This window comes from Muntiacus reevesi, chromosome 3 (genome assembly GCF_963930625.1).
Source record: "Muntiacus reevesi chromosome 3, mMunRee1.1, whole genome shotgun sequence".
Taxonomy (NCBI): domain Eukaryota; kingdom Metazoa; phylum Chordata; class Mammalia; order Artiodactyla; family Cervidae; genus Muntiacus; species Muntiacus reevesi.
Genome location: NC_089251.1, coordinates 150,074,044 through 150,100,960, shown reverse-complemented (window position 1 = coordinate 150,100,960; position 26,917 = coordinate 150,074,044). Strand labels below are relative to the sequence as shown.

Here is a 26,917-nt window from a genome sequence, read left to right as displayed (position 1 = left end):
CTTGAGACCAGTTGCTAACATGACATGCACACGGAAGGCACTGGAGGACTGCAGGGAGACTATGTGTTTTACAACAACAGACAGGACAAATTATCCTCGTTTAACTGCTCACACACAGGGGACTTCCAAGGGAAAGAGAGTTCTCACTGCTTTTTTAAACTAGCTCCTGGCTTCTCCATTTCCCTCTGGCTTCATAGCAGGTGCATTGGCACCTGAGGTAATGGCTTACTTTTCCCACTTACCATTTTCGTCTACAGCAAGTACACAAGCCCCTTTGGCCAGCAACTCCTCAACGACCACTTTCAAGCCATTGCGTGCGGCCACATGGAGGGGTCTGAAAAAAAGACAACACTGAATGTCAACTGTGATGCATGTTTGTATGGAAGGTGGCATTCTGAGTAATCTGCGTGGTTGAAAGAAACAAAGGGCTTGAGAATCTATAAATAACACGAGTATTTTTACTTTTTCAAAAAGAATTTCTGAAGAGCTAAAGATCCAACTGTTCTTCCACATTGGCCCAAATTCTTCTGTGGATATTACTGTGCAAATATTTTACACCTCAAACAACCTTAGTGACAAGACACAGGGAGCCAGAGAGCGAACTCAAGTTCTGCTGTGTTTTCCAGAAGGTTCTTTACCCCTTGCTTTCTATATCAGTATCTGATCACTGTCTCACACAGTTAATCAATATGAAATCAATATGACTGGTGTTACTATCACCCATATACATAATCTTAAACATTGTTATTACTAAAGGCATGAAGTGAAGTTTTACTGAATTTAGAATTCTAGGCTCCAAAATCACTGCAGATGGTAACTGCAGCCAAGAAATTAAAAGACGTTTACTCCTTGGGAGGAAAGTCATGACCAACCTAGATAGCATATTAAAAAGCAGAGACATTACTTTGCCAACAAAGGTCTGTCTAGTCAAGGCTATGGTTTTTCCAGTGGTCACGTATGGATGTGAGAGTTGGACTATAAAGAAAGCTGAGAGTCCCTTGGACTGCAAGGAGATCCAACCAGTCCATCCTAAAGGAGATCAGTCCTGGGTAGTCAATGGAAGGACTGATGTTGAAGCTGAAACTCCAATACTTTGGCCACCTGACGCGAACAGCTGACGCATTTGAAAAGACCCTGATGCTGGGAAAGATTGAGGGCAGGAGGAGAAGGGTATGACAGAGGATGAGATGGTTGGATGGCATCACTGACTCAATGGACATGGGTTTGGGTGGACTCTGGGAGCTGGTGATGGACAGGGAGGCCTGGGCGTGCTGTGGTTCATTGGGTCGCAAAGAGTTGGACACGACTGAGCGACTGAACTGAAAGAATAATGTCAAACAATATATTCTGCTATTCTGCTTAAACATCTTAATGGAAAAAATATTCTAATATTCCTTTGCACTTAAACCAAATGCATAGGTAATTTCCTAAAATGGAAAATGAAGCAGCTTTTGGGTCTTTCACACTAAGGATTACACTGAATTATATAAAAATATAATTAACACAAATAGCTTAAATGCTTCAAACATATTCTGGGAACCTGATAAATGAAACTTGTTTTCCAGTAAAAATACATAAAACTAATACATTTAAACAAATAGTTTCTCCTCAAATATGGCGGCTGGTAAGATTTTTCTAATAACCCACTATATTTTTAGTACTACCTTAGAAATATCAGCAAGGAAAAACACAGACCACCTCACAAAATTCTATGAAGGCATATCAGAAGAAAATTTCTAACTAAAAATGTCTAGCTTGGTCAGCAATTGTAGATATGTGACCATGAACTTCACAAAGGAAAAGCCAGATTTGTGTCTTTCATCACTGCATCCCCCAGCTCTAGCTTAGAATATAGCACATTTTTATTATTGGTCAAATAAATGACTATGAATCTGGGACTTAGTCAAACTTTAGTAGTCACACTTACGTCTGCAGTGCATTGTTTTTTGCATTAATAAGGCTCTCATCTTGTATCTTGTCAAGTATTAACAAGGCACATTTTTCATGACCCTAATGAAGGAAAAAAAGATAAGAAAATGGAACAGAGTTACAGAAATGTTCTGGGGAAATCACTTCAGTATGCTTTAAATTTAACATGTATTCCCTGCGTAATATCAAAATAGGCTATTTTCTAAATAATTCATTTTCTTCTAAAAGCAAATGGTTAAATAGCCCTAGATTTTCAAAAATTCTAAATAAGGTGTATTAGGACTTGATTAATATAAATCTGATCTAAAACATTGCCATTTTTATGATAACTTTTAGAATTAATATCCAAGGAGCTGAAGCTGATGCTATGTCAGCTAGGTCAGCAGATAAACAGAGAGTAGAATTAGAAGTGTCCTTTAAATTCTTCAACAAAGCTTTTTAAACACAAGTCAAGTCCCATCTCCTTCCTCAAGCCTTCAAATACCACCTCAGTATCCACCTATCACTGGAATTCCCATTGTACCTGTTATCTGTATCATTCATCACTGGCTGCCTTATAAATAGTCTTTTCCAGCAAAGGTCATTCTTTTCTTCCTCATTTAAAAGATACCTCTATATGTTATGACTTATGACAGCTGAAAATCTAAAAAAATCAACTAATAAAATAGAGACCCTTCTGGAACTTCAGGTCCAGTGCCTGGTTAAGGGGTGACCACTTCCTAAACTCTAGACACTCAAAATGTGGCTCAACAGAACAGCAGGATCAGCATCACCTGGGAGTTAGAAATATTGGCCCTCAAGCTCCACTCTGGATCTACTAAATTAGAATCTGCATTTGAACCAGATTATCAGAGGATCCATTTGCACAATAAGTCTGAAAAGCATTGTACTTATATTCATGAAAACACGACAACTTAACACGAACTTCAGGAACCTCAGCACTTCTTGTGGTTTCCAAAGGCTTCTTGGATCATGAAACGGGAAAATGTAACCAATGAAAGGAATGGCTGAGACTTCTGGTACCACTGGGTATAGATAACACCTTTAATAATACAACTATATTGGAACAAACCATAATCACTGGTGTCAACTAGCATCATATTACAATACCTTAAAAGGGAAACACGTAAAGATAATTTTAGAAGTGCCATGGAGTTTTCATTGTCATGTACTGCTGGTGGAATGTAAATGGTTAAAACCTTATAACAGGGCATTTTGGTCTTAGAAGTGTTCATAGCCTTAGACTCACTAATTTCATATTTAGGGATTTACTCAGATTATTATACTACAATTAGTATTATTTGTAATAGCATATATTTGAAACAAGGAAATGTTTAACAATAGGGGATGGAATGAATCAAGGGGAGCACAATCCTAAGGCAGGGTTCCACACATCTTCGAAAACACTATAATATATGATGTCTGAAAGGAAGATACTCATAATATGTGATTCAGTAACAAAAGCAGTTATCCAACAGTATGATCCCACTCTCATAAAATCATACATTTATTTTTCTACAAAAGCAGGAACCTTGAGCTATATGTGAACACAACGCTATTAGAATAAACAAACACACACACATTCTTTGCATTGAACTACGTACCAGAAGAAAAGGGAGACAAGAGAAGCATACATAAATGAATACATTTATTTGCCTCATAAAAGAGTATTTTTGGCTGTGTTATTACAATGTCTTTAAGCAGAATAAATGAAAACATGTGGAACTGCTTATATTTTAGAAGCCATTAAAAAAAAAAAGCCATTTAACTAAGTTCCTAACCTGTGTTTAAAAGCAAAATATGATACCACAACCATGAAGACAGATTCGGTGGCAGCATCAAACCAGATTGTGGCAAGAATTCAACTGGCAAACTCCCTGAGAAGCATAGCCCATCAACCCGTTTGTACGGGTCTGCCCTTTGCTTCCCCCTCTGATTCCACTGAGAATGGCACCATCCTGGGAAAACATACATCTTAATTAAGAGCCATGATACACACTTCTGATGGACAGATTTAGGTATTATTATTATCATTTTATCATTACACTAAATAACAGTGTTTTAAATCTATTTACATACTTTACTACTAGCCAAATGTAAGGATGTGTTCAAGTCCTTATCCTTTACGGTCAGGTCAGCCTGGGCGCTGTTCACCAAAATATCTGCAGAAAAAGCCAAAAGATGGTTACTAAGACCACACGCTAATTACATGCATTTTGAAGAAATTACTACCAAAACAACAGTGCTTTTAAATTTGTATACTCACATTACCATAACTAATATTTTTAAAGAAAAAAGGAACAATTTATTTCACATGAAAGTGAAAGTGAAGGTCGGTTAGTCGTGTCCGGCTCTTTGTAACCCCATGGACTATATGGTCTATAGAATTCTTCAGGCCAGAATACTGGAGAGGGTAGCCTTTCCCTTCTCCAGGGGATCTTCCCAACCCAGGGATTGAACCCAGGTCTCCCGCATTGCGGGTGGATTCTTTACCAGCTGAACCACAAGGGAAGCCCAAGGATATTGGAGTGGGTGGCCTATCCCTTCTCCAGCAGATCTTCCCAATCCAGGAATCGAACTAGGGTTTCCTGCATTGCAGGCGGATTCTTTACCAACTGAGCTATCAGAGAAGCCACTTTATTGCCATAGATGTTTTATTCAAATCCAAAGTTCATAGTTATTAATTTACTTTTATTTCTTTGGCTGCTCCCAGGTCTTAGCTGCGGCATGCATGATCTTTAGCTGAGGCACACAGGATCTAGTTTAGTGATCAAGGATCACTGCACTGGGAGCATGGAGTCTTAACCAGTGGACCATGAGGGAAGTCCCTATAGGCATTACTTTTCATTGTCTTTACAGTTTTGTTATTTCCAGGTAAAATGATTCTTTTGTTCTATTTGGTTTCTAAATGTTGACAGATTTCACTGTGGAAAGGTGGGCTCACTTTGACATAGTCTATCAATAACCAAGTTAACAGGGGACTAAAGTTGAACAGCAAGTAGATTAGGTGGCTTAAATACAATGGTGGTCTTCTCTCACATGTATATACCAAGAGGATGACCACTTTCCCAACTTTACATTCCTTTGGTTTTAGACAGGCCTAAAGGCCAAGTCCACGAGGCAAGCACGTACCCACAGCACCAGCCTGCCCGTTCTCAGCAGCCATCATCAGCGGTGTTTTCCCTGAATTGTCTGCCACGTTCACTTGAGCACCATGTCTCAGAAGAAGCTGCAAGCACTCCACGTGATCAGCAAATGCTGCTGCATGAAGTGGTGTCCTAACAATTTAAAACAAATACGATGTTAGCTTCCTATAAACGTAACACACTCCCTTTCTATATGTGCCTGAGAAACACGTGCACGGTGTCATCTTAGGGATTTAAAGCTTACTGCTTACAGAGATGGTGAGCAGGTCCCCCCAAAGGCCATTCAGGGTAGACACTGAAGTGTCACCCATGTGAACGGCACCCCTAGATTTGGGGGGTGTAGGCAGTGGTCCTGATAATAAAAGCATCTTTACTGACCCTTCAATCTTGAGTTCCAATGACCTCTCTCATCACTGATAAACACACTTTCAAAATTAGGCCTTAGATTTGTAGATAATTGGCTATTTTTTTTAAAAAAAGCCTATATCATTTAATATGAATGGCTGGTTTCTTTGGGAGGATAATTTGGCATAATTTATCAAAATTAAACACTATGATCCTTGTACCAAAAAATTCCAATTCTAGCACTTTTATCTCCCAGATGCATTTGGTCATGTAAACAGATACATGTACTAGACTGTTCACTGCACCATTGATTAAAACACCAAAATTCTGAAACAATCTAAATATTCTTCAAAGGAGGACAAGCTCATTAAATTATAACATATCCAGTCAATGGAATAATATGAAGCTTTAAAAAGAATACAGTAAATATTTATGTTCTGGTATGGAAAGATCACCAAGATATATTAAAAGGAGAACATTAATAAAGAATGTTTTCATTTGTATAAAAGGAATATAAGCATATATATTTTTATATATTTATATAGTTATATATACAAAATAGTTGGAAGAAAATAAAAATTTAGAAAGAACAGTTTAAAGTAGTTTTCTCAGTGGAAGAGGCTGGGGCTTCTGGACTAAGAGGGTAATTTCTTTATATATCATTTATTATACTTAATTTTTAAAAACATGTCTATATATTACTTTTTCAATCAAAAACAGATGTTTGGCCACGCTGTAGCCACAAAGAACGCTAAGATTCATCAGACAAGAGCCATGCTCTTAGGATCACTTACCTGCCTTTGTCATCTCTACAATTGACAATACTGGAATCTATGGCCCCGAGTAACAGTGATGCACAATTCTCATGATCATTTATTCTAAAATGAAAATAGATTTAAAATTTTAAAATCTTGCTCTCTAAAAAATTACATATCCCCTCCTACTCCATCTTTCTATGCACTATATCTTTAATAATCTGATGCATTTAAAAATTTTGATACAAATTTTGAGCAAAAGTTTCATTTACCAAAGAAGAATTTCAACATTATGAAGACTGGAAAATTACCATGTATGAAATCTTCCTGGAATAAAATGTCTTTCTAATTATCCAGAGGGATACTATTGTCAACCCCAACGTATTTTTAGAATTTGGCAGACAGGTGACTACTGATGCACCTGAAGAGCTCTTCCCGTGGGGTGTGCTGTGGTTCCCAGCCCACCCCTTCCTACTGTTTCCCTGGGTGGCTTATGAGCCACTTCACAAAAAGCTCCTGAAAAATCATTAACATTAGATACTACACTTTGAAATCAGACTTATTTGCCTTTAGCTGCAAAATGGAATATGCTGGTCTTATCTGTAATCTAAAAGTGTTTTCCTTCTGCCAAAAGCTATTTTTCCAGGTGTGGTTTAAAGAATTCAAGCCACACCATTAACCTCCAGTGTTTCTACTTACATTGCACAGTGCAGTGGAGTGAAAGGATTACCGATAAATGTTCGAAAACATTTCTGCTCCAAAAGTACCTCTATACAGTTTTCATTACCTGCAAGGAACCAAAAGAATTTAGAGAGCTTCTAAGATGAAACTTTGTTTACTGAAAATTTTTATTTTTTCATTAAGTACTGAATTCTGGCCTATGAATTTTCTTGAATTGACTGAATGATCATTCTCCATGGAATAAAATTCACCAAATGCCAAAATGTTTTTAACTATGTTCATAGGCATTTTGAGACACAATGAATAAATTAAGCAGTGATGAGAAAGAGACCTCATCTGCAAGCAGAATAATTCTACCATACTCACAGCTCTTAGCAGGTAGGTGCCTAACATAGGTATGCCTCAGTTTGTCCACATTTACAACAGAAAATTTCCCTTTTACCCACATGAATAGGTTCACTTATAATTATGCACCCTAGGGAAGGGAGGAAGATGTGATTGATAAAAAAACAGTACTTATGATAATGCAGGAGGACTCTGACTGTAAAACACTATATAGTATTTAAAAGGGTACCAAGAATAGTTCCTGGCAGACAGTACAAACCCACTAAGTATTTCTTAGTAAGGAGATGAATGAATGTGCCACTAAGCATTTTTTAATTAGTAGATGAATGAATGTGAATAATTACTTTCAACAAAATGGCAGGTAGTTTTCAAATCAACTGAATTTAAGTAAGGCCCCAGCTCTGTGAGCTTAGTTGTTATATGATCTATGAGCCTCTATTTCCTACATATAAAAAAATCAGAGAAGGAATACCTGCCTATTGATGTTACAGAATGATGGGAAATTTACTTGATAAAGGACCTAAATGAGGTTTGTGATGCAATGTTCTCATACAATTATTAGGGCAAGAAGGTAAAACTATTTGGCTTTGGAATATGGACTGTTGCCCTGGAAACCTCTTCTTGGCTGCGTTCTGTGCTAAATTAGAGCTCTCTTCCGATCTACCCCAGAATGATGTTGATTGAACAATTTTAAGTATTAAAATAAGTCAAACTTTTTTGTACCTATAGAGAAAAAAGGTGAAACTTTGCTTTTAGGAGGACTGAGAAGTATGTGAAGTAATGAACATAAAAATCCCCCAATTTTATGTGAGTTATACTGTTTAGCTTTCTAACTATATCCAACTGTCACTCAAATATTCCCAGACATTTCAACCTCTCTATTACTATAAATTTCCCTGAAGGACCTAGCTTGGGGCAGCATCTACACAAACCATTTCTTGGAGGCTATATGAATCTCAATCTAAAGGTCTGTGTAGGTAGGACTGGGGATCCTTGAATGACTTTCAGTGTTTCAAAGTGCTCAGTGAAGGAGATTCTGGGAAGAGGGGAGCTTAAACCTGCAATCTGGAAGACTACGCTGGAGTGTAGATTCCAGTGGATTGTTTAGGAGAGGCCTGCTCCCCCTTCCCTAGCTTGTACCTGGAGAGGCCTTAGAACAGACAGACCTATCACCCCCGCCCCACCCAGCTCCACACGGGAGAAAATGTGGTCTCTGGGAGGTTTGCCACCTGCCGTTATAATCAACACTGGCAATCTATCACCCCCTTCCTGCAGGTTTTCCAGTGCCAGATAGGCCTTGCAGCTTAACTCACATGAGGGTTAGGGAGACCTTACCCATTAGCAAGTAAATTAAAAAAAAAAAAAAAAAATCACAATCCTCCAATGGCAGGGAGGGAGCAAAATCAAACTGAAAAAGTGGAAAATGTGACTCTTACTGAGGTCAGAACCAATGAAAAAAAGAGGACTGTAATAAAAACATAATGAAAGATCTTAAATTGATACAGTTAGAGCACCATAAAACTTTTCTGGACCCAATAATCATAGTTTCTGAGTGAAAATTTTAATAGAAGAATTGATTATGGATAAATAAAACAATAGAAGCAGAGTAAGAAATATCAATAACTTCAGATATGCAGATGACACCACCCTTATGGCAGAAAGTGAAGAGGAACTAAAAAGCCTTTTGATGAAAGTGAAAGAGGAGAGTGAAAAAGTTGGCTTAAAGCTTAACATTCAGAAAACTAAGATCATAGCATAAGGTCCCATCACCTCATGGGAAATAGATGGGGAGACAGTGGAAACAGTGTCAGACTTTATTTTCTTGGGCTCCAAAATCACTGCAGATGGTGACTGCAGCCATGAAATTAAAAGATGCTTACTCCTTGGAAGGAAAGTTATGACCAACCTAGATAGCATATTAAAAAGCAGAGACGTTACTTTGCCAACAAAGGTTCATCTGGTTAAGGCTATGGTTTTTCCAGTGGTCATGTATGGATGTGAGAGTTGGATTATAAAGAAAGCTGAGCGCTGAAAAATTGATGCTTTTGAATTGTGGTATTGGAAAAGACTCTTGAGAGTCCCTTGGACTGCAAGGAGGTCCAACCAGTCCATCCTAAAGGAGATCAGTCCTGGGTGTTCATCAGAAGGACTGATGCTGAAGCTGAAACTTCAGTACTTTGGCCACCTCATGCGAAGAGTTGACTCATTGAAAAAGACCCTGATGCTGCGAGAGATTGGGGGCAGGAGGAGAAGGGGACGACAGAGGATGAGATGGCCGAATGGCATCACTGACTCAATGGGCATGAGTTTGAGTAAACTCCAGGAGTTGGTGATGGACAGGGAGGCCTGGCGTGCTGCGATTCATGGGGTCGCAAAGAGTCGGACATGACTGAGCAACTGAACTGAACTGAACTGAACTGAAGAAATATACTGACATGAATTTGAGCCAACTCTGGGAGATAGTGGAAGACAGAGGAGTCTGACATGCTATACAGTCCACAGGGTTGCAAAGAGTCAGACAGGACTTAGCAACTGAACAACAGCAAGAAATATATGGAAAAATATTCATGTAAGCTTAGGGGCAGGAGATCTTTTTAAGCAAGTCTGTAAACCTACATACCATAGAAGAAAAAATCTCACAGATTCGACTACATAAAAGTTCAAAATCTTTACATGGAAAAAGATATCATCAACAAGGAGCAAAGACCTACTGAGAAAAAAACATTTGCAACACACATAACACAGAGAGGATTCATATTCTAAGATAAGGTGCTCCTACAAATGTGTGAAAAAAGATAAACAACTCAATAGGAAAAAAATGAGCAATAGATGGAAAAAGTAATTTCCAGAAGAGGAAATGCAAATACATAAATCAGTACACAATTAAACAAGGAAGCACAAAATAAAATGAGATACCCTTTTTTTGTCCTTCAAATTGACAAAAATTAAAAAGATGATATTACCTTGGGCTACCAAAAACTTTTATTTACATTTGGTGGGGGTAAAAATTATGTCATACTAAAGGAGTATGGTATAATATATTAAAGTTAAAAAATATGCAAGCCCTCATCAATAATTTTCCCTTTGGAAATTTATCTAACAGAATAAAGTATCATGATATGAATATACACACTGCAGTACTGTTTGTAATAAGAAAAAAACCTAAAAACAATTTGAATGTTCATCAACAGGGATCTGGTTGAATAAATATTAAATTCTGATATACACACTCATACTCATGCATATCTATACCTATTTATCTGCTATAAAATATACAACTATTAAAAAGATCAATGTATATAGATACACATTGATTTGTAAGGATATCTGCAACAGAATGTTGAGTGCACAATAAGAAGTTATAAAATATTTGTTATATGATTCTAGTTTTAAAAAAGATGTACATACATATATATTGATTTACACTCTCAAGGGAGAATTATGAAAAATAAACACCAAATTATATCAAAAGGTGAGTTTGGAAATGAAGACTTAATTTTACTTTACAGGCTTTAGTATTTTTGAAATGTAACAATTATCATGCATTGTACTTTTTCTATTCAAATAAGTGAAACACAAAATATTAAATCTCCTCAGTAGCAAGAGTAACTAAATAAATGGGACTATGAGACATAAAAATGCAATGCTAAAAGATAAATCATGCACCTACCAGCTGTCAATAATGACATTATTACATCATATTGTTTTGGTTGTTTTTAGCTGTATTATTTCAATTCCTTGTAGGATCCCTGGTTATCTCATATAGAAAAGAAAGCCTGATTTAAACTAGTTAGTTCATCAGAAGTTCTGATGAGGAGTTACATGTTACTGGTTAACAAAAAGTGTAAAGTAAATTTTCATTCCAATAAGGCATCATGGTAGCCACGGAGTGAAAAATATTTTCTAAGAAAGGTATTTTTGTTTGTTTGTTTTGCAGTATCTGAATGCAGAAAGATTGGATACCTTGGTTATAGCATCATGTTATGTTCTCACTTCCTTTGAGATCACAGTGGTGTTGGGATAGGAAGTCTATCAGAATCAGTCAAGTGACAATTAACTCACCATTGTAACAAGCCCAGTGCAGTGGCGTGTAGCCTTGGTTGTCTTTGAAAGAACAGTCCTCCTCGGAAAGTGCCATCTGGAGCAGCTCACTCAGCCACGTGGCATGGCCACGAGCAGCCGCATAGTGCAAGGGTGTCCTCCCTCTGGAGTCTTTACACAGAATCGACACTTCTTGTTCCAGCAGCATTTGCACACATTCCTCATGTCCCGTCATAATCTGATGCATCACAATTAAAAACACAACTCTAAGACTCAGCAAGCAAAGTTTGTTGGGTAAGTGAGGTTAGGCTCAAAGTAAGTGGACAAAACGCCCAGGTCTTAAGGGGAAAATCTCTTATCCTACTTCAGAGAAACGCAAAACAACCTAGCAAGAATTCATAACAGAAAGGTCTGTGTGAACACCAGCATTTTAGAAACATCTCTTGACTTGCCAAACATAACCATGGAAAGTAGCATGATGCAGTGGAAAGTATCAGCTTTAAAATCAGGAAGACGTGAGTTAAATTCTAGCTCCCTCTTGTAAAACTTGGACAGGTTAATTTATCTCTCTATGCCTAACTTTACCCACCTGTAAATGGGGATAGTAATAATGACCTCGTAGGCTGTTGTGAGGACTAATGAGATATGTAAAGGCTCCCAGACTGCTGTGTGGAGATCTAAGATTATGGCATTAAACATTTAGAGTTCCTCTTCTTTTCATTGATCAGTGGTGGTCAGCACCATCTTTAAATAACAATTTCCTGATTTCTGCTTGTGTTTCATTTAGATTACTTGATATACTTAAAAAAAAAAAACAGTTCAGCAGGTGTGTATGAAGAATTACACACTGTACTTATTTCAGCAGAGTACATACGCCAGGTGATAAATGGGCCCACATTGTCATAAAGAACAATTAAAAATAGCGTGATTACTCAAAACTAGGTAATCATCAGAATAAATTACAACACCTGCACACAATGGAGGATTAAAAAAGGGCAGAAAAATATTTAGTGATATGGACTCAGATATTTGATATACTATAAGAAAAAAAAAAGGTTCCAAACAGCATCTTCTGTATTCTTTTTAAGATTTAAAACAAATCTATATTTAGAAAAAAGACTGGTGATGTAGTTATCTTCAGGAGGTAAGATTACTAGAGATTATGATTTTGTTATTTGTGCTTTAAAATGTTTTTTGCAAATTTCCTATGATGTGCATGCAATCAGAAGGCAGAACCAAGTCTCGCAACAATAGGTGTTCATGTATCTATTATCACAGTCAAACATGACAACTCAAGAGCAGAACCTAAGAGTACCTGCCATTATTTTATCTTTGCAAAAGATTCTGTAATTTCTTTTTGACTGACTGAGGTTAGTTGGCTATCTCAGGGAACAATCTTGATACTAAAAATTCATAAGAAGGTAAAAAAGAAGAAGAAGAAACAAGTTCACTACAGAAATGCTTGACTAAAGCTAAGGAAGACGTACATACCCCTCTGTGTAAAGCTGTGCAGCCCATGATGTCCACAGCATCGACATTTGCTTCCTTTTCAAGTAACAATGAGACAGCATCACTGTGTCCATATGCTACTGCAAGCATTAGTGGGGTTCTAGGAAAAGAGAGAAAGTGGGCTTTTATTTTTAATTAATTTATTTTAATTGGAGGATAATTACTTTACAATGTTGTGATGGCTTTTGCCATACATTGACATGAATCAGCCACGGGTGCATGTGTCCCACCCATCCTGAAGCCCCCTCCCACCTCCCTCCCCACCCCATCCCTCTGGGTTGTCCCAGAGTACCAGCTGTGCGTGCTCTGCTTCCTGCATTGAACTTGCACTGGCCATCTGTTTCACATATAGTAATATACATGCTTCAGTGCTAGTCTCTCAAATCATCCCACCCTCACCTTCTCCCACAAAGTCCAAAAGTCTGTTCATTACATCTGTGTCTCCTTTGCTGTATAGGATCGTCGTTACCATCTTTGTAAATTCCTTATGTGTTAATATACAGTCTTTGTTTCTTTTTCTGACTTACTTCACTCTGTATAATAGGTTCCAATTTCATCCACCTCATTAGAACTGTCTCAAATGCAGTCCTTTTCATAGCTGAGTAATACTCCATTGTGTATATGTACCACAACTTCCTTATCCATTTGTCTGCTGATGGGCATCTAGGTTGCTTCCATGTCCTAGTGCTGCACTGAACACTGGGGTACACGTGTCTCTTTCAGTTCTGGTCTCCTTGGTGTATATGCCCGGCAGTGGGATTTCTGGGTTGTATGGCAGTTCTATTCCCAGTTTTTTAAGGAATCTCCACACTGTTCTCCATAGTGGCTGTACCAGTTTGTATTCCCACCAACAGGGTAATAGGGTTCCATTTTCTCCACACCCTTTCCAGCATTTATTGTTTGTAGACTTTCTGATTATGGCCCTTCTGATCAGCATGAGATGACACCTCATTGTGGGTTTTGATTTGAATGGGCTTTTAAAAAGAAGATTAAAAAATACTCATCACTTCCAGTGGGAGCAGCTTCCTCTCTTCCTTTGTCTTTCTGTCTCTCTCTTTCTCAGTCTCTCTCCCTTCTTGACAACCGCTTAGTATTTTCTGAGTGTCCCTGATTTGCTGTCTACTACCTGGAACAAGCTATCTGCCTCTGGTCTCTAATGATCACATGAAATGGTGGCAGTGGAATGATCAATACGAGTAGGGCAGAGGAAAGTTCCATCTCAAAATGTTCATTTGAATCCCATCATTTTCAGAACTATGCAGCATTGGACAAATATCAATTGAGCAGGGAGTGTGTGTGTGTATGTAAGAAATGCTCTTGCTTCTATCAGAGCAACTGTGAACTACTTCTACAGTTTTTTATGTTGGATTTCGGTTCAGTATTTCATTTGAACAAAGCTCCATTGCCTTAAAGAAAAGTAGGACAAGTCCAGAGGAAGGACCCAAGTGCTGGGCTCCAGGAGGTGAGGTCCAGTTCTGTCTTCGACATGAACTCATACATCTGGGGTGAGTCACCAGTGCTTTATTGCTCTGCGTTTCCTATTTGTAAGAGAAGACTAGGTGGGAGAACAGGCTAACAGATGGAAAATACTTGGGGAAAAAAAAAAACTCAGGAAGGATAAAAATATGAAGGATTTTTATGGAGGTGATAACTTCTTGAGGTCTGTCCTATCCCATTATTAATTTAAAAAATGAGATGGCAGCAGCTTCAGAAGAGGGTAAAAATGAACAGGAAGAAGGAACAAATGAGGAAATATTTTTAAAAAGCCAGAGCACAAGGCTACATATATAAAGTTAGCTCTTTCTCATCAAGATACACACACACACACTTTTCTTGGATATATACTCCAGCGCAAAGCTACTTCATTCTTCTAGGACCCTCATCCATCAGTTTCACCCCAGTATAAACACCAAATCTGGAATTCAGCATTCAGCCCTCCTAGCTGTTTAACAAATTAACTGATCAGTTGTGGTTTGAAATGTCAACCCCAGGTGTGAGAACACTTACTGTCCTTTGGCATCTTTCACGTCAACCACTTCTGGGTTGTCTGCAATTTCTAGTAATAGCCGCGTACACAGCGTGTGACCATTAATTACTGAAAAAGAAAATAATGGACATTCTTTTAACAGACCACACAGATCCCTCCGAAATAAAATTTATCTGGACTTCAAATTGGTGGTTTCCAACTGTTGCTTGAAGGCGGGAGGAGAAGGGGACAACAGAGGATGAGATGGTTGGATGGCATCACTGACTCAATGGACATGAGTTTGAGTAAACTCCGGGAGTTGTGATGGACAGGGAGGCCTGGCGTGCTGCAGTCCATGGGGTCGCAGAGAGTCGGACACGACTGAGCGACTGAACTGAACCGTTGCTGATGGGCATCCCCAGGTGTCCAGCTGGTGCCAGCTGCTGGGCACAGCAGGCAATGCATATGTTACCAACCCATCTCCACTTTCTTCCTATCAGGGCACTGTGGCCCTCACCTAACTTTCTTTCCTGGATGCTGTATAGAGGCTTTTTTCCTTAAAGAGGACATCCTTTCTTATCTACTCCTATAGAACCGATCATCTCACCCCACTTTCTGGGTAACCTTTCTGTTCCTCTAAGGGAGTCTCCCAACTCTGTACAACCTTCCTGTGTCCAGGCTATCTCAAGTCCTTTTTAAAGAAGGTTGAAGGCGGAGGAGAAGACAGAGGACGAAGGAGAGGAGAGCAGGTGAGGGAGGGGGGAGCGGAAGAGAGGAGGAGGGAAGAGGGGAGGGAGGGAGATGAGAACAGAGTCTGCTTCTTTTCCCCATCATTTTACATTCGGAGGTGGGCGTTCTGACTGATGACTGGCGACTTAAAGTCAAACCTTAAGCTGGCAATGCTAGCCAGTGGCTCACTGCTCACTGATTGACTGGCACTCCCAGAAGACTCACAGATGGCCCCCGCCCCAGGGGCTGGAGGACCACTCCATCTGAGTTCCTCATGTCAAAGCCCTTGTTTCTCTGCCTTCTCCCATCAGCCTCCCACCCTCTCTCACGTCTGCCCCCTCTCTCGTCCCTGCTGAGCTCGGACTGGGGCAGCAGGCCCTCACCCGGCCTCTCGTCACTCAGCTACCCAGGAGGGAACTTGCAGCGGGCAGGAAGCGTGGCCCCAGTCTTGTGTTGGCCTTGACTGCCTGGGGTGGGACCCATGGACTCGCCCTGTCCTGTGCACCAGGCAAGGTGTCCTTTAGGAAGAAGGCCCTGGTGCCATAGCGTCAGGAAGCACCTCCCAGGCTGATAATCTGCGGGGTAGGGTACCTTCCTTCAGCTCGTTGAGTGGAACCCACAGCCTTGCAAAAGACATGATTTTCTACTCAGGGAGTAGGATGAGAACAAATACATTGAAAATTCTGAACGTGACCTTTTCTCCTCTGAACAATAAGAACACCATAAAATACATTGCATTAACCTTGTTATGGTTGTAGAGAGAGAAGGGAATAGATACAGCTATGTTAGGCTGATAAACGCTCTTCTTAGGGCTGTGTTTTACAGCCCTTTTTATTGCATGCCAGTCATGAGAGAAGGCTAATTTAACGAGGACACATTTTTCAGGGACAATACATATTAGAACTGGCTCACATTCATCAACACCACTCAAATTAACTACAGGGATAATACCCACATTTTGTAGACCATTGCATTCAGCTAATTCTCAGCAACATCCCATTTATGTACCTCAGGAGGAAATCTTGTAGAAATGTTGTTGCTCTTTTGCTTTCCGTTTTAAAAATTACATTAAGTCTGTTAGCACTAGTGAAATATGCAAGAGGTTTAAAGTATGCTTAAAAGAAAATAATTAGCAGAGGACTGATAGCTAAATACTACAGGTGGTATTATAATACTCATGAAATACAGCATATTTTGATTGATTCCTTTTTCTATATCAATTTGACATTCTTTAAATTGTTGTTGTTATTTAGTCGTTAAATCATGTCTGACTCTTTGCCATCCCTTGGACTCTAGATTCCTCTGTCCTCCACGATCGTCTGCCGTATGCTCAAATTCAAATAGTCATAATCGTAATAGTTCCAAGGATTTTTATTTTTGCCTAAACTGAAAAAGGGGGAAATCATCTAATTCATATCACTCATCCATTATGAAGGAAATGGCAACCCACTCCAGTGTTCTTGCCTGCAGAATCCACAGACAGAGGAGAATGGCAGGCCATGGTCCACGCGGTTGCAGAGAGTCGGACAAGACTCAGGTGATGAGTACCTCTGGTATGCTGGAGAGCAAACTAATTCCTACAGTAGTGTGTTTTTCTTGGGCGGGTGCGGTTGAGATTGTGGGAGGTGGGCGCCTGTAGCTTTCCTGAACTTAGCTAATAGCCCTCAGTAAATATAATTCCCCCTTATTTTACAAGAGTGGCTACACTAGAATTCTCGGCTTCCTACACACATTTCCCCCCAGTTGCCTTCTAGCAAAAAGATGCCACCGTTTCCTTTTGCTGCGCCCTGCCAAATCCGGCTTTGTCTGACTAGCTCGTCCTCTCTGACTATGAGTGACAGCCATTTCTCATGCTGCTCGAAGACCACCACTGTCATTACAACCATCTACGCCAAACCCTCTAAAATCCATCCTGGATCCTGCTCCTGTCAAGACTTGGAACAAATAATTGGCCTCGCAAATGAGCTGGAAAAGATTCTGGAAAAGCGGATTCTCAAAGCACAGGCTAAAGCTTCTGTGCAGCAGACATTTTGTGGAGAGTAAAATCAAATGACAGCCCGCACCTTCTCAACGGCTTGCACGGGGGACACCCAAAGGCGCCAGTCCTGTGGGCCGCTAGGGGGCGCCATTGGCCCACAGCCTTTAGCGCGGCGGCACATGAATGACGCTGATGACTCCTCATTGTTTACAAAGGGCGATTTTCCACAACCAAAATGGGTCCTTTGTAAGTGTCAGGAAGTACTCGGTAACTAGAGCAGGATGCTGACATTAATAACAGGCAACTTTAAAAGGAGAACTAAATGTAAACTATACGGTAACACCAAGAATGCCTAGAATACTAAATTTCATAAGAATACTTAATACCAAAAAGACTAAATGTGATGGGAAATAAGAATTTATAATTTAACCATAGCAATCACTGCTAACCTCATGGCTACAGTTTTTTTCCAGGTACAACTGCTTCCAGATAATTAAGCAACACCATACTTTTTCAATCTTTGTATTATTTTTCCTCAGTGGTTTGACATTCAGAGATGCGGATGGCAATGCTTCCACGAAGCCTAACATTCTGAGAAAAATTTCCCAAGTACAAGAATCACAAAGTCTTCTGAAAACTGTTTTCATTCCTTTGCTTCCTCAATATATCCATTATTTCATAGTGAAAGATACTTACTTCTCTTTATAATATCTGCTATCCTGATCAAAGGCTATTATCACTGAACTCCTGAACCCAAAGAAAACTGTGCCTTAGCTGAGCTAGAAACTCGTCCACATTACCTTGTCATCTGTGTATATGTCTAGAAGCATCTGGACACAGTTTTATTTAATGCGCATTAAAGAAAAGTCACAGAAAAAAAACAAAACAAAAAAAAAAAAAAAAAAAAAAAAAAAAAAAAAGAAAAGTCACAGAAGAGGCAAATTACTTACTTTTTGAAAAATACATGTAGCTTTTTAAGAGCCTACTTTTACACCTGATGCATCAAGAGTCAGAACAAAAACTGTTGGTAAAGCAATTATGTTTCAGTTAAAAATAAAAACACTAAAAAAGGGGGAAAATGAGTAAAACAAATATCATATTAACACATACATGTGGAATCTAGAAAAATGGTGCTGATGAACCTGCGTGTAGGGCAGGAAGAGAGACGCAGACGTGAAGAATGGACTTGTGGACACAGCGGGGGAAGGAGAGCGTGGGGCAAGCTGAGAGAACAGCACGGACGGACACACAGCCACGTCTGTCAGACGGCGAGCGGGAAGCTGCGGCACATCACGGGGGCCGAGCGCTGCGCTGGGTGCTGATCCAGACAGTGGGATACGGGTGGGATGCGGGTGGGATGCGGGTGGGAGGGCGGCTCCCGGGGGAGGGCGCACATGTACACGCACCACTGAGCTGGGCTGCAGCACAACAAAACTAACACAGCCCTGTGCAGAAACTGCACTTCAATTTAAAAATTAAAAAAAAAAAAGCTTCAATTAAAAAAAATTAAGAAAAGAATCAGAGCAAAAGTGAAGAAGTAACATTTAGACTGCAGAATAACATACTCAGCAGACTGCTGTCTGACAATTCCTTTTATGAAGTAGCTGTGAAATATTTATTTTATGCTTCAAAATGCTATGAGATTTTAGTCTATGTGATTTATCTGATAATAACAATACACCTTGCCCTTTTTTCCCAGAAAGTTTTGTGGCTGCCATTGGCCAAAGGTTCTGAACACTCACTCTTCTGGGTTAAGAAGGTCAGATGCAGCATAGAGGGTTTTTCGGGCAGAATGATGGATATGCGTGTGTGTGTGTGTACTCAGTCATATCCAACTCTACAATCCCATGGACTGTAGCCCACGAGGCTCCTCTGTCCATGGGATTTTCCAGGCAAGAATACTGGAGTGGGTGGCCATTTCCTTTTCCAGGGGATCTCCCCGACCCAGGAATCGAACCTGTATCTCCTGCATTGGCGGGCGGATTCTCGACCACTGAGCAACCTATGGAAGCCCAGAATTGTAGATACATGTCATCAGACATCTGCTCAAATTCACAGAATGTACAACACCAACAGTGGACCCTAATGTAAGCTGTGGACTTTGGATGATCATGTTGTGTCAATGTAGGTTCATCCATTGTAATGAATATGCCAGTCTGGGGAGGGATGTTGATAATGGGAGAGGCTATGCATGTGTGATGGACGAGGGGCATGTGGAAAACCTCTACACCTTCCTTTTCGATGTTGCTATGAATCTAAAGCTGCTCTAAAGCACTTTGGAAGAGCATAGGTATATGTGATGTAGAAAGAGGATATTTTCAAAATTGGGATGAAGGAAGATGCGCCATCCAGTTACTCAAGTGGGCCACAAAACTAAGGTAAGCAGACTCCTGACAAGACCTACCTGAGGCATGAAGGGGGGTTCTTTTGGTTACATTGTCTTTCACAAAGATGGATGCACCCTGGTTGATAAGGGCTTCCACACACTCCGTATGTCCCTTAAAGGCAGCCAGATCCAGCGCGGTGCGGCCTTTCTCATCCCTGATGTCCAGGTCTACCAGCGACTGCAGAAGGACTTCCAAGGCCTGGTGGTGGCCGTTGTAGGCCTGCAAAGGAGAAACCAACAACTCAGGTGCTCGCTCAGCTTAAACCCCACAGCAGTCCATCTGAGGGGCTGAGCCTTCCAGGTCATGGAGGGAGACTATTTCAAAGAGCACACGGCGTAGTTATTGAAACACAGGTGAAACCAGAACTAGATGGAAAAATCACAGTGCACAGACCTCACAGTTATGTATGAATTTTTTAATGCTCCTTCTCTTTTGTCAAATAACTTACTCCAAAGGTTCTAAATATATCAATGTATTCTTATATTTGTATCTATTAATCTAATAATCTAACACAGGCTAATAGCTAAATGAATTAATATATTCTTTTATCCGTCAGCTCAGTCCTAAACACATTGGTAAGATCTAAATATTTTTTCAGGAGGCTTTTCTGTTAAACCTGGAGGAAAAAAAAAATCACTAAAAACATTGTAGACTTGGTAATTCAGCAGAAGCATACTGATCTTCTGTTGCAGTCCAACATTTTAAATTTCAGCCATGTGATTCTGGCTGAGTTTCTTAATTTCACCTAGAGTTTGTTTTCTCATCTATAAAGTAAGAGCAATAAAAGTTGTGTTCCACAGAGGATGAGAAGAGATAAAATTTCACAGCCTTTGCATAGTTCATAATAGATAGCTGATGCTTCCTTTTCTCTTGTTTCCTCCATTGATTATAAACAAAATATAAACACAATTATGGAAGTATATTCCATATATTAAGACCAAGTTCAGTCCTATTGTGAGCTCCTACACTGTGTTAAAGTTAGGAGGCTTCATACTACTAAAACACAAAACTAAAAGTCTGAAAGGTCATTTTTACTAAGTCTATAAGGTTAAAAAACTGTATATGCACATACAAGGTCAAGGACATTGAAATAAAAGGAAAAAAAAAAAGAATACAGTGGGGGTGGGGGAAGGTAGGTGGAGGGAAGCAAAGGAGGAGACAGAGGAAAAGTCTGTCCCGTGTCTTCAGCAGCCAAAGTCGCCTCTCATGTCTCCTATGCTATTTTTCTACTGCAGCCATCACCCAGGCACAATTTATTTGAAAAAAGGCTTAGCGCAGAGTAAGGACTAATTTCTTCAATACCCAGAGAGCTTCCAAAAGTCATTTTAAAAACTAGGAAAATGTGCAAAGGGTATGAAAAGGCAGTTGGCAGAAAAAGAAAAATAAAAGGTCAATAAACATATGAGAAAAGCATGTAAATTCTTAGGGTACAATTCTTTAACTACCAAATGGCAGTGATTAAGTTTGGGCATGTTCAGTATTAGTTAAGACATGGTGGAAAAAATCAATCTACACTCTGTTGGAGGCAGGATAGATTGGTGTGACATTTGTGAAGGGTGACTTGGCAAACTCTATCCAAAATTTTTTTTTAAAAAACTAAATTGCAAATAATAAATATAACAGTTTTGCTATATGAAAAGCAAATATACTCAGAGAGACACATACCTGTATCTATGTATATTTTGGTATTCATAGAAAATTTCAGAAGATACAAAGGAAACTAACAGTGGTTACTCTAGAACTGAGAGGTAAAGTAACGAACAAATGGACCCATTTTAACTTATCTTTTTAAGAACTACTTGAAAATTAAAAAAAAAATTAAAAACTACTTGAATGTTTTTCTCTATATATATCAACCACAACAATAACAAAAACTAGATTAAAAGGACCCACAAGATTTAAGAGTACTAAAAGGAATCGTCTATAAAATTTTCTCGTTATATTATTTTTATGAATGATTATGGTTATTATGTTACATACTAAACATATATATTATATGTGTAGTATAATAACTCATATGCTGATGAATCCCAAATTTATATCCCAGTTACTTTATAAGACTTGTATATTCAATTGCCTATTGAAATTTCCACTTGAATATCTCAAGCTTAACATGTCCCAAAATGAATTCTTAATTTTCCTCCTAAAATTTGCTCCATCTCTGTAAATGGCAACTTTACTCTCCTAGTTGCTCAGGCCCCAAATTTTGGAGTCATCTTTGTCTTCCCTCTTAAGCCCAGGGTTGTGGCCCTGCACAAGAGCTTTGAAACACTGGGGCAAATGAGTGCTAAAAATAGCCTCCCTGCCTTTCCCCACTGCCTGCCATGCCCTAGTACAGGGGTGTGTCTGCTGAAAGAATGGGACATTTTTTTGCTCACCAACAGAGGTGTCATCAGGTTGTCAGGCACCTGGCAGGAAAGAGCTATCCACATCTCTGTAATAATTCGCACACAGGTGTTGGGTAACTAGTAGCCCTCAAGGACATGATCATCCCTACTATCAAGCCATGATCATCTCTGCTTCTTTAAATCCAGAATTGATCCAGTTCTTCACTATACCACATCGTCTGCTGCCTCAGCGGCAAAAGCTTTCCTTCCCATCCTCGCTGTGTGCTGTGCTGTATCTCAGTCATGTCCGACTCTTAGCAACTCCATGGACTGCAGCCCGCCAGGCTCCTCTGTCCATGGGGATTCTCCAGGCAAGAATACTGGAGTGGATTGCCATGCCCTCCTCCAGGTGATCTTCCCAACCCAGGAGTCGAACCCAGGTCTCCTGCACTGCAGGCAGATGCTTATCATCTGAGCCACCAGCATACTATTACTGAACAGCCACAAGATGAAATCTTTGAAAACTCAAGTTGGACACAGCACTCCTCGATGAAAACTCATTGATAACACAACCCCAAACTTCCCATGACCATTCAGACCCTTAGGATCTGGCTTCCCTGACCCTTGATCATCAGCATGGCCCCTCATTCACTCTGTTCCAATCACTAGCCTCCCCTCCCCACTCCCTATGATTAAACAATGCATGTTCTCCTCTGCGTGACCGGCCTGGAGAGTTCTTCCATCTCTAAGAGCCACATGACTTCTTTGGTAATTCTGCTTCAAACATTACCTTATCTAGAGGCTTCCCAGAGCCCAATTAAAATAGATCACTACCCTGTTCCTCAACACATAAGGCACTCTCCAGCCCACTTATCTTGCTTTATTTTATCTTTATAGGATTTATTATTGCTTGATAACTATTACATATCTACTACTTTGTTATCTAAGATTGGAGGTACTTTGAGTGTATTGCTCACTGCTGTATCCTAGACTCATGCATAGCAGAGCAGACACTCAACAATAAGTTGATGAATAAATGAATGAATATAATTATATTATCATTAATTAGTATTAGTGATAAGAATATATTTTTAAAATAGCAACTGTTTATTGAGGGCACTGTGTTGAGTGCTAATCTTTGCAAACATCCTTTTTATATACAAAAACACAAATCAAGCAATGATAATGAATTCATCCAAGATCACTTAGTAAGTGACAAAGTCAGGATTTGAAACTCAGAATCTGTGACCACTAGTATCTACGCTTTTAGGCAATGTCTTAAAATCTTTCCTAGTAATTCCATTTAACTGACTTTCAAAATACTTTTGTGCCTACATGTAACGGGTCAGAGAGTTGAATAACAAAGAGTGAATCAGAAACCTAAGATGGAAAGCCTTTAGTCTAATCTAACTTCTGAAGCAACAGCTAATTTCATGGAGCACTTGCTGTGTGTCAGGCAGGACTGAACACACAGCACCTTATTTGCTCAGACAACCCATGGCTTAGGTGCTGCTGTCATTCCCACTGTTACCGACAAGGACACAGGGGCACAGGTGTCACTCAACACTCTCAAGGCTACACAGCCTTCCACGGTGGAGCTGGAATTCTCAGTCATACCACAGAGCCTGAGCTGCCAGCTTCTTGTGAGCATGCAATAGGGCCATAAGGTATACATTTATCTTTTTTATTATAGGAAGTTTCAAACGTATACAAAGAAGAGAGGATAGTGTCATGATTCCCAAATGTCCATCATCTAGTTTCAGCCATCATCAATTTAAGCCAGCTTGGGAGCACCTATCCTCCTGGAAAGGTGGAGCATCTACATTAGAGTATAAGTCAATCTATCTCACTTGACCCTGGACTTGAGTCTGCGCTTATTTGAACTTGAATTTGTGTAACACCTCTTCTCATTTTAAATTGTAATGGTAATGACTGACTCAGTTTATGTAGAAACCCTGACTTTACATCAAAGGAGATGAGTCCACATAGATAATAGCAGGTTCCTGATGCTATTTGCAAATGCTCCTTCCTTCAGTGTCACTTACTATGATGACAAAGATAGTAAACATTTACACTTTCTGTATTTGATTTTAGTCTAAGAAAGTAGAATTGGCAACTTATAAACTGCATGCATATCTACAAAGCATGATGGCTAACATATCTAGATAAATAAAGAGAAAACTCAGGGCAAAAAGAAATGTATGCAGGAAGGACGCTCAGGTAGAGCGATCAGCACTCTTCAGGACTGCAGAGTTACATCGCAGGGCACTGAAGTGCTCACCTAAGAACTTCACTCCCATAAAAGACCCCTGAAGCTTCTCCCTTCCATTCTCACAACAAAAAACAAATCCATTTGTGTTAAATTTGCTACTGCCATTTCATTCTTTAAATATTTCCAAGTATATTTCATTTCCACATTAGATCATGCTTATTTTATTTGCTGTCACAAGATTCTGCATATTCAGTTCATGGATTGCTAGTGAATACAAAGAATGTTCTTGCTTTACCATAGCAACTTGAAGTTTACTTTGAAGTATAATACTTTGTGGTCGTCTGACTCAAGGTGGTCTAAAGATGGTCATATAGCTAATGTTATAACAGGGCTGGAACCTAAGGCATCTGATGGCCTTTACTTTTGGGCTTCCCTGATGGCTCAGTGGGTAAAGAACTTGCCTACAATGCAGGAGCTGCAGGAGATGTGGGTTCGATCCCTGGGTTGGGAAGATCCCCTGGAGTAGGAAATGGCAAGTCATTCCAGTATTTTTTCTTGGCAAATTCCATGGACAGAGGAGCCTGGCAGGCTACAGTCCACGGGGTCGCAAAGAGCTGGGCGCAATGGAACACAGGAGCGCAGCTCAAAGAGGCTTAACATGAACATACAAGAGTGAATCTGCGGGAGGGAAGCTTCAGATTCCAATCAATGTTTTCTTCTGTATCAGGCACTTGAAAAGTCAAAGAGAGGACGGTTGAAAGGCCAGATTTATGTATAGAATTCTCCTTGTCTCTTCATTTACTCAAGCCTACATCTCTTGAATTTCAGTACGCAAAAGCATTACTATTCAGAGTTGAAGACATTAAATTATGTATACTAAACATCCAGAGCAATATAAAGGAAATAATAAAGGTGAACTTGATAATACAAGAATTTTCACTTACCTTCACACTTTAGAGCTTAACCCTAGAAACAAACTACCATGTAATATGGGACTCTATTCTATGCCTAAATGCATGACTCTATCTTCAGGTAGTTATGTGATTCTTAAAGTCTATAAAAAAGAATACAATAAAACTTCAAGTTCTCTGAAAGAGATTCAAGTAGTCGGGAAAGAAGATCTTTCTCATGTTGGCAGTGCATGAAGAACGAAGCTCGTACTTTTTTTTCTATTCCCATCCTAAATCAGGTGTTCAGTGGGTACTTCCACAAATAATTTTTTTTTTTCGAAATTAAAAAAAATTTTAATGGCATCATTAAATTTATCAGCAAGGATGAGGCATTCAATAAACTGCTGGGAAAACAGGTTAGCTATCTGAAGGAAAAAAATCAATTTATTACCTTATTTTTCACATGCAAGTAAGTTCCATATGGATCCAAGAATTATATATAAAAATGGAAGCATAAAAGCCAAGTTAAAAGAAAGATTACAGAGTTTTCTGCATAACTGTATGCAAAAAAATTTTAAAACTTGAATTAAAACAAAGATTAAAAACTCCAAAAACCCAAAGGTGAATTTACCAGGTGAATCCCAAAAGCCAGGTGGGGAGTGTGTTCCAGGACAAGTCTGACCCCAAATGCCCTTCCTTCCACAGTCTTTAGTCAAATCTCCACAAATAATTTCTTAAATAACTCAAGGAAGAAGTAATCACACAAAAGAACAAATATGTTGGTTCAAAAAGCATGTAGTATTTTGGCTTTCAATAGACAACCCAGTTTAAGCCTTCACTATACATAGCAAACATTTCAAATTTTTTTTACAAAAGACTTTAAAATATCTCATTAAGTAACTTAAGTATTTCTTAAACATGATTAATTTCTTTAAATGTTTTAGATTGGAACTGAGGGCAGCAGGAGAAAGAATTTGGAATCTCAACAGAATCCACGGAACAACCGGTCCATCTGGAAAACTCGACAGCTGGAGTCTTTCATTTGCATAGCCTTGTTTCTCAATTTAATTTTTTTCAAGTGGATGAAATGCTTATGAAATTCACTGGGTGGATAACCCTGGAGACTTGAATCATTCAACCAGGAAATAGTAACTCAAGGCAGGTCAGGTTTCTTGGGGGCAGTCAAGGTTTGGGGGCATCTGGTTCTCTCTCATTGTAGACTCGTCCATGGAAGAAATAATGTGTCTTGAGTTTTAATCAAGTTGATTGCTACAGAAGGTCCTGGGGAGGGTGATGGGCATGCTTGTGGGGTTCTTGGAGCAAATACTAATTTCTTTAAAAAGTGTTAGCATTTACAGGGACAAATACAAAACAATTTTAGAATTAACCCACTGCTGTCACCCTGTCAAAGTCATCATTATCATGGTTGTCTTATTTCTGCTTTGTTCCCTGACAATTTAAACTCAACATAGAAGCTAAAGTGATCCTATTAAGATAAAAGCCATATCACATCATCTGCCTCCTCAAAACCCTCCAAATGGTTTCATATTGTGTCAGAAAAAAAGTCAAAGTTCCCACTGGAGTCTGAGGCCCTGCCCTGCCACACTCCCCCGCCTGCTGACAACACGCGTTCCTCATCTCTACTCCTCATCACTCTGCTTCGGCCACAGTGGCCTT

At 39.4% G+C, this 26,917-nt stretch overlaps 1 protein-coding gene across 6 annotated transcripts in view; it reads right to left on the bottom strand.

The window, feature by feature from the left end:
• ANKRD44 (ankyrin repeat domain 44) overlaps window positions 1–26,917 on the bottom strand; it is a 305,459-nt gene that overhangs the window by 6,385 nt on the left and 272,157 nt on the right. For 5 of the 6 annotated variants that reach the window (XM_065930903.1, XM_065930904.1, XM_065930905.1 and 2 more), the window contains exons 18-27: window positions 19,829–20,030; window positions 14,759–14,846; window positions 12,734–12,851; window positions 11,264–11,480; window positions 6,875–6,962; window positions 6,215–6,298; window positions 5,062–5,207; window positions 4,009–4,091; window positions 1,928–2,010; window positions 243–334 (exon numbers count right to left, since the gene is read on the bottom strand). In XM_065930903.1, the coding sequence (XP_065786975.1) occupies window positions 243–334; window positions 1,928–2,010; window positions 4,009–4,091; window positions 5,062–5,207; window positions 6,215–6,298; window positions 6,875–6,962; window positions 11,264–11,480; window positions 12,734–12,851; window positions 14,759–14,846; window positions 19,829–20,030 (1,201 nt within the window). Of the gene's footprint in view, window positions 1–242; window positions 335–1,927; window positions 2,011–2,485; window positions 3,888–4,008; window positions 4,092–5,061; window positions 5,208–6,214; window positions 6,299–6,874; window positions 6,963–11,263; window positions 11,481–12,733; window positions 12,852–14,758; window positions 14,847–19,828; window positions 20,031–26,917 lie in introns of those variants that run through there. The other variant, XM_065930908.1, reaches the window with a different exon arrangement.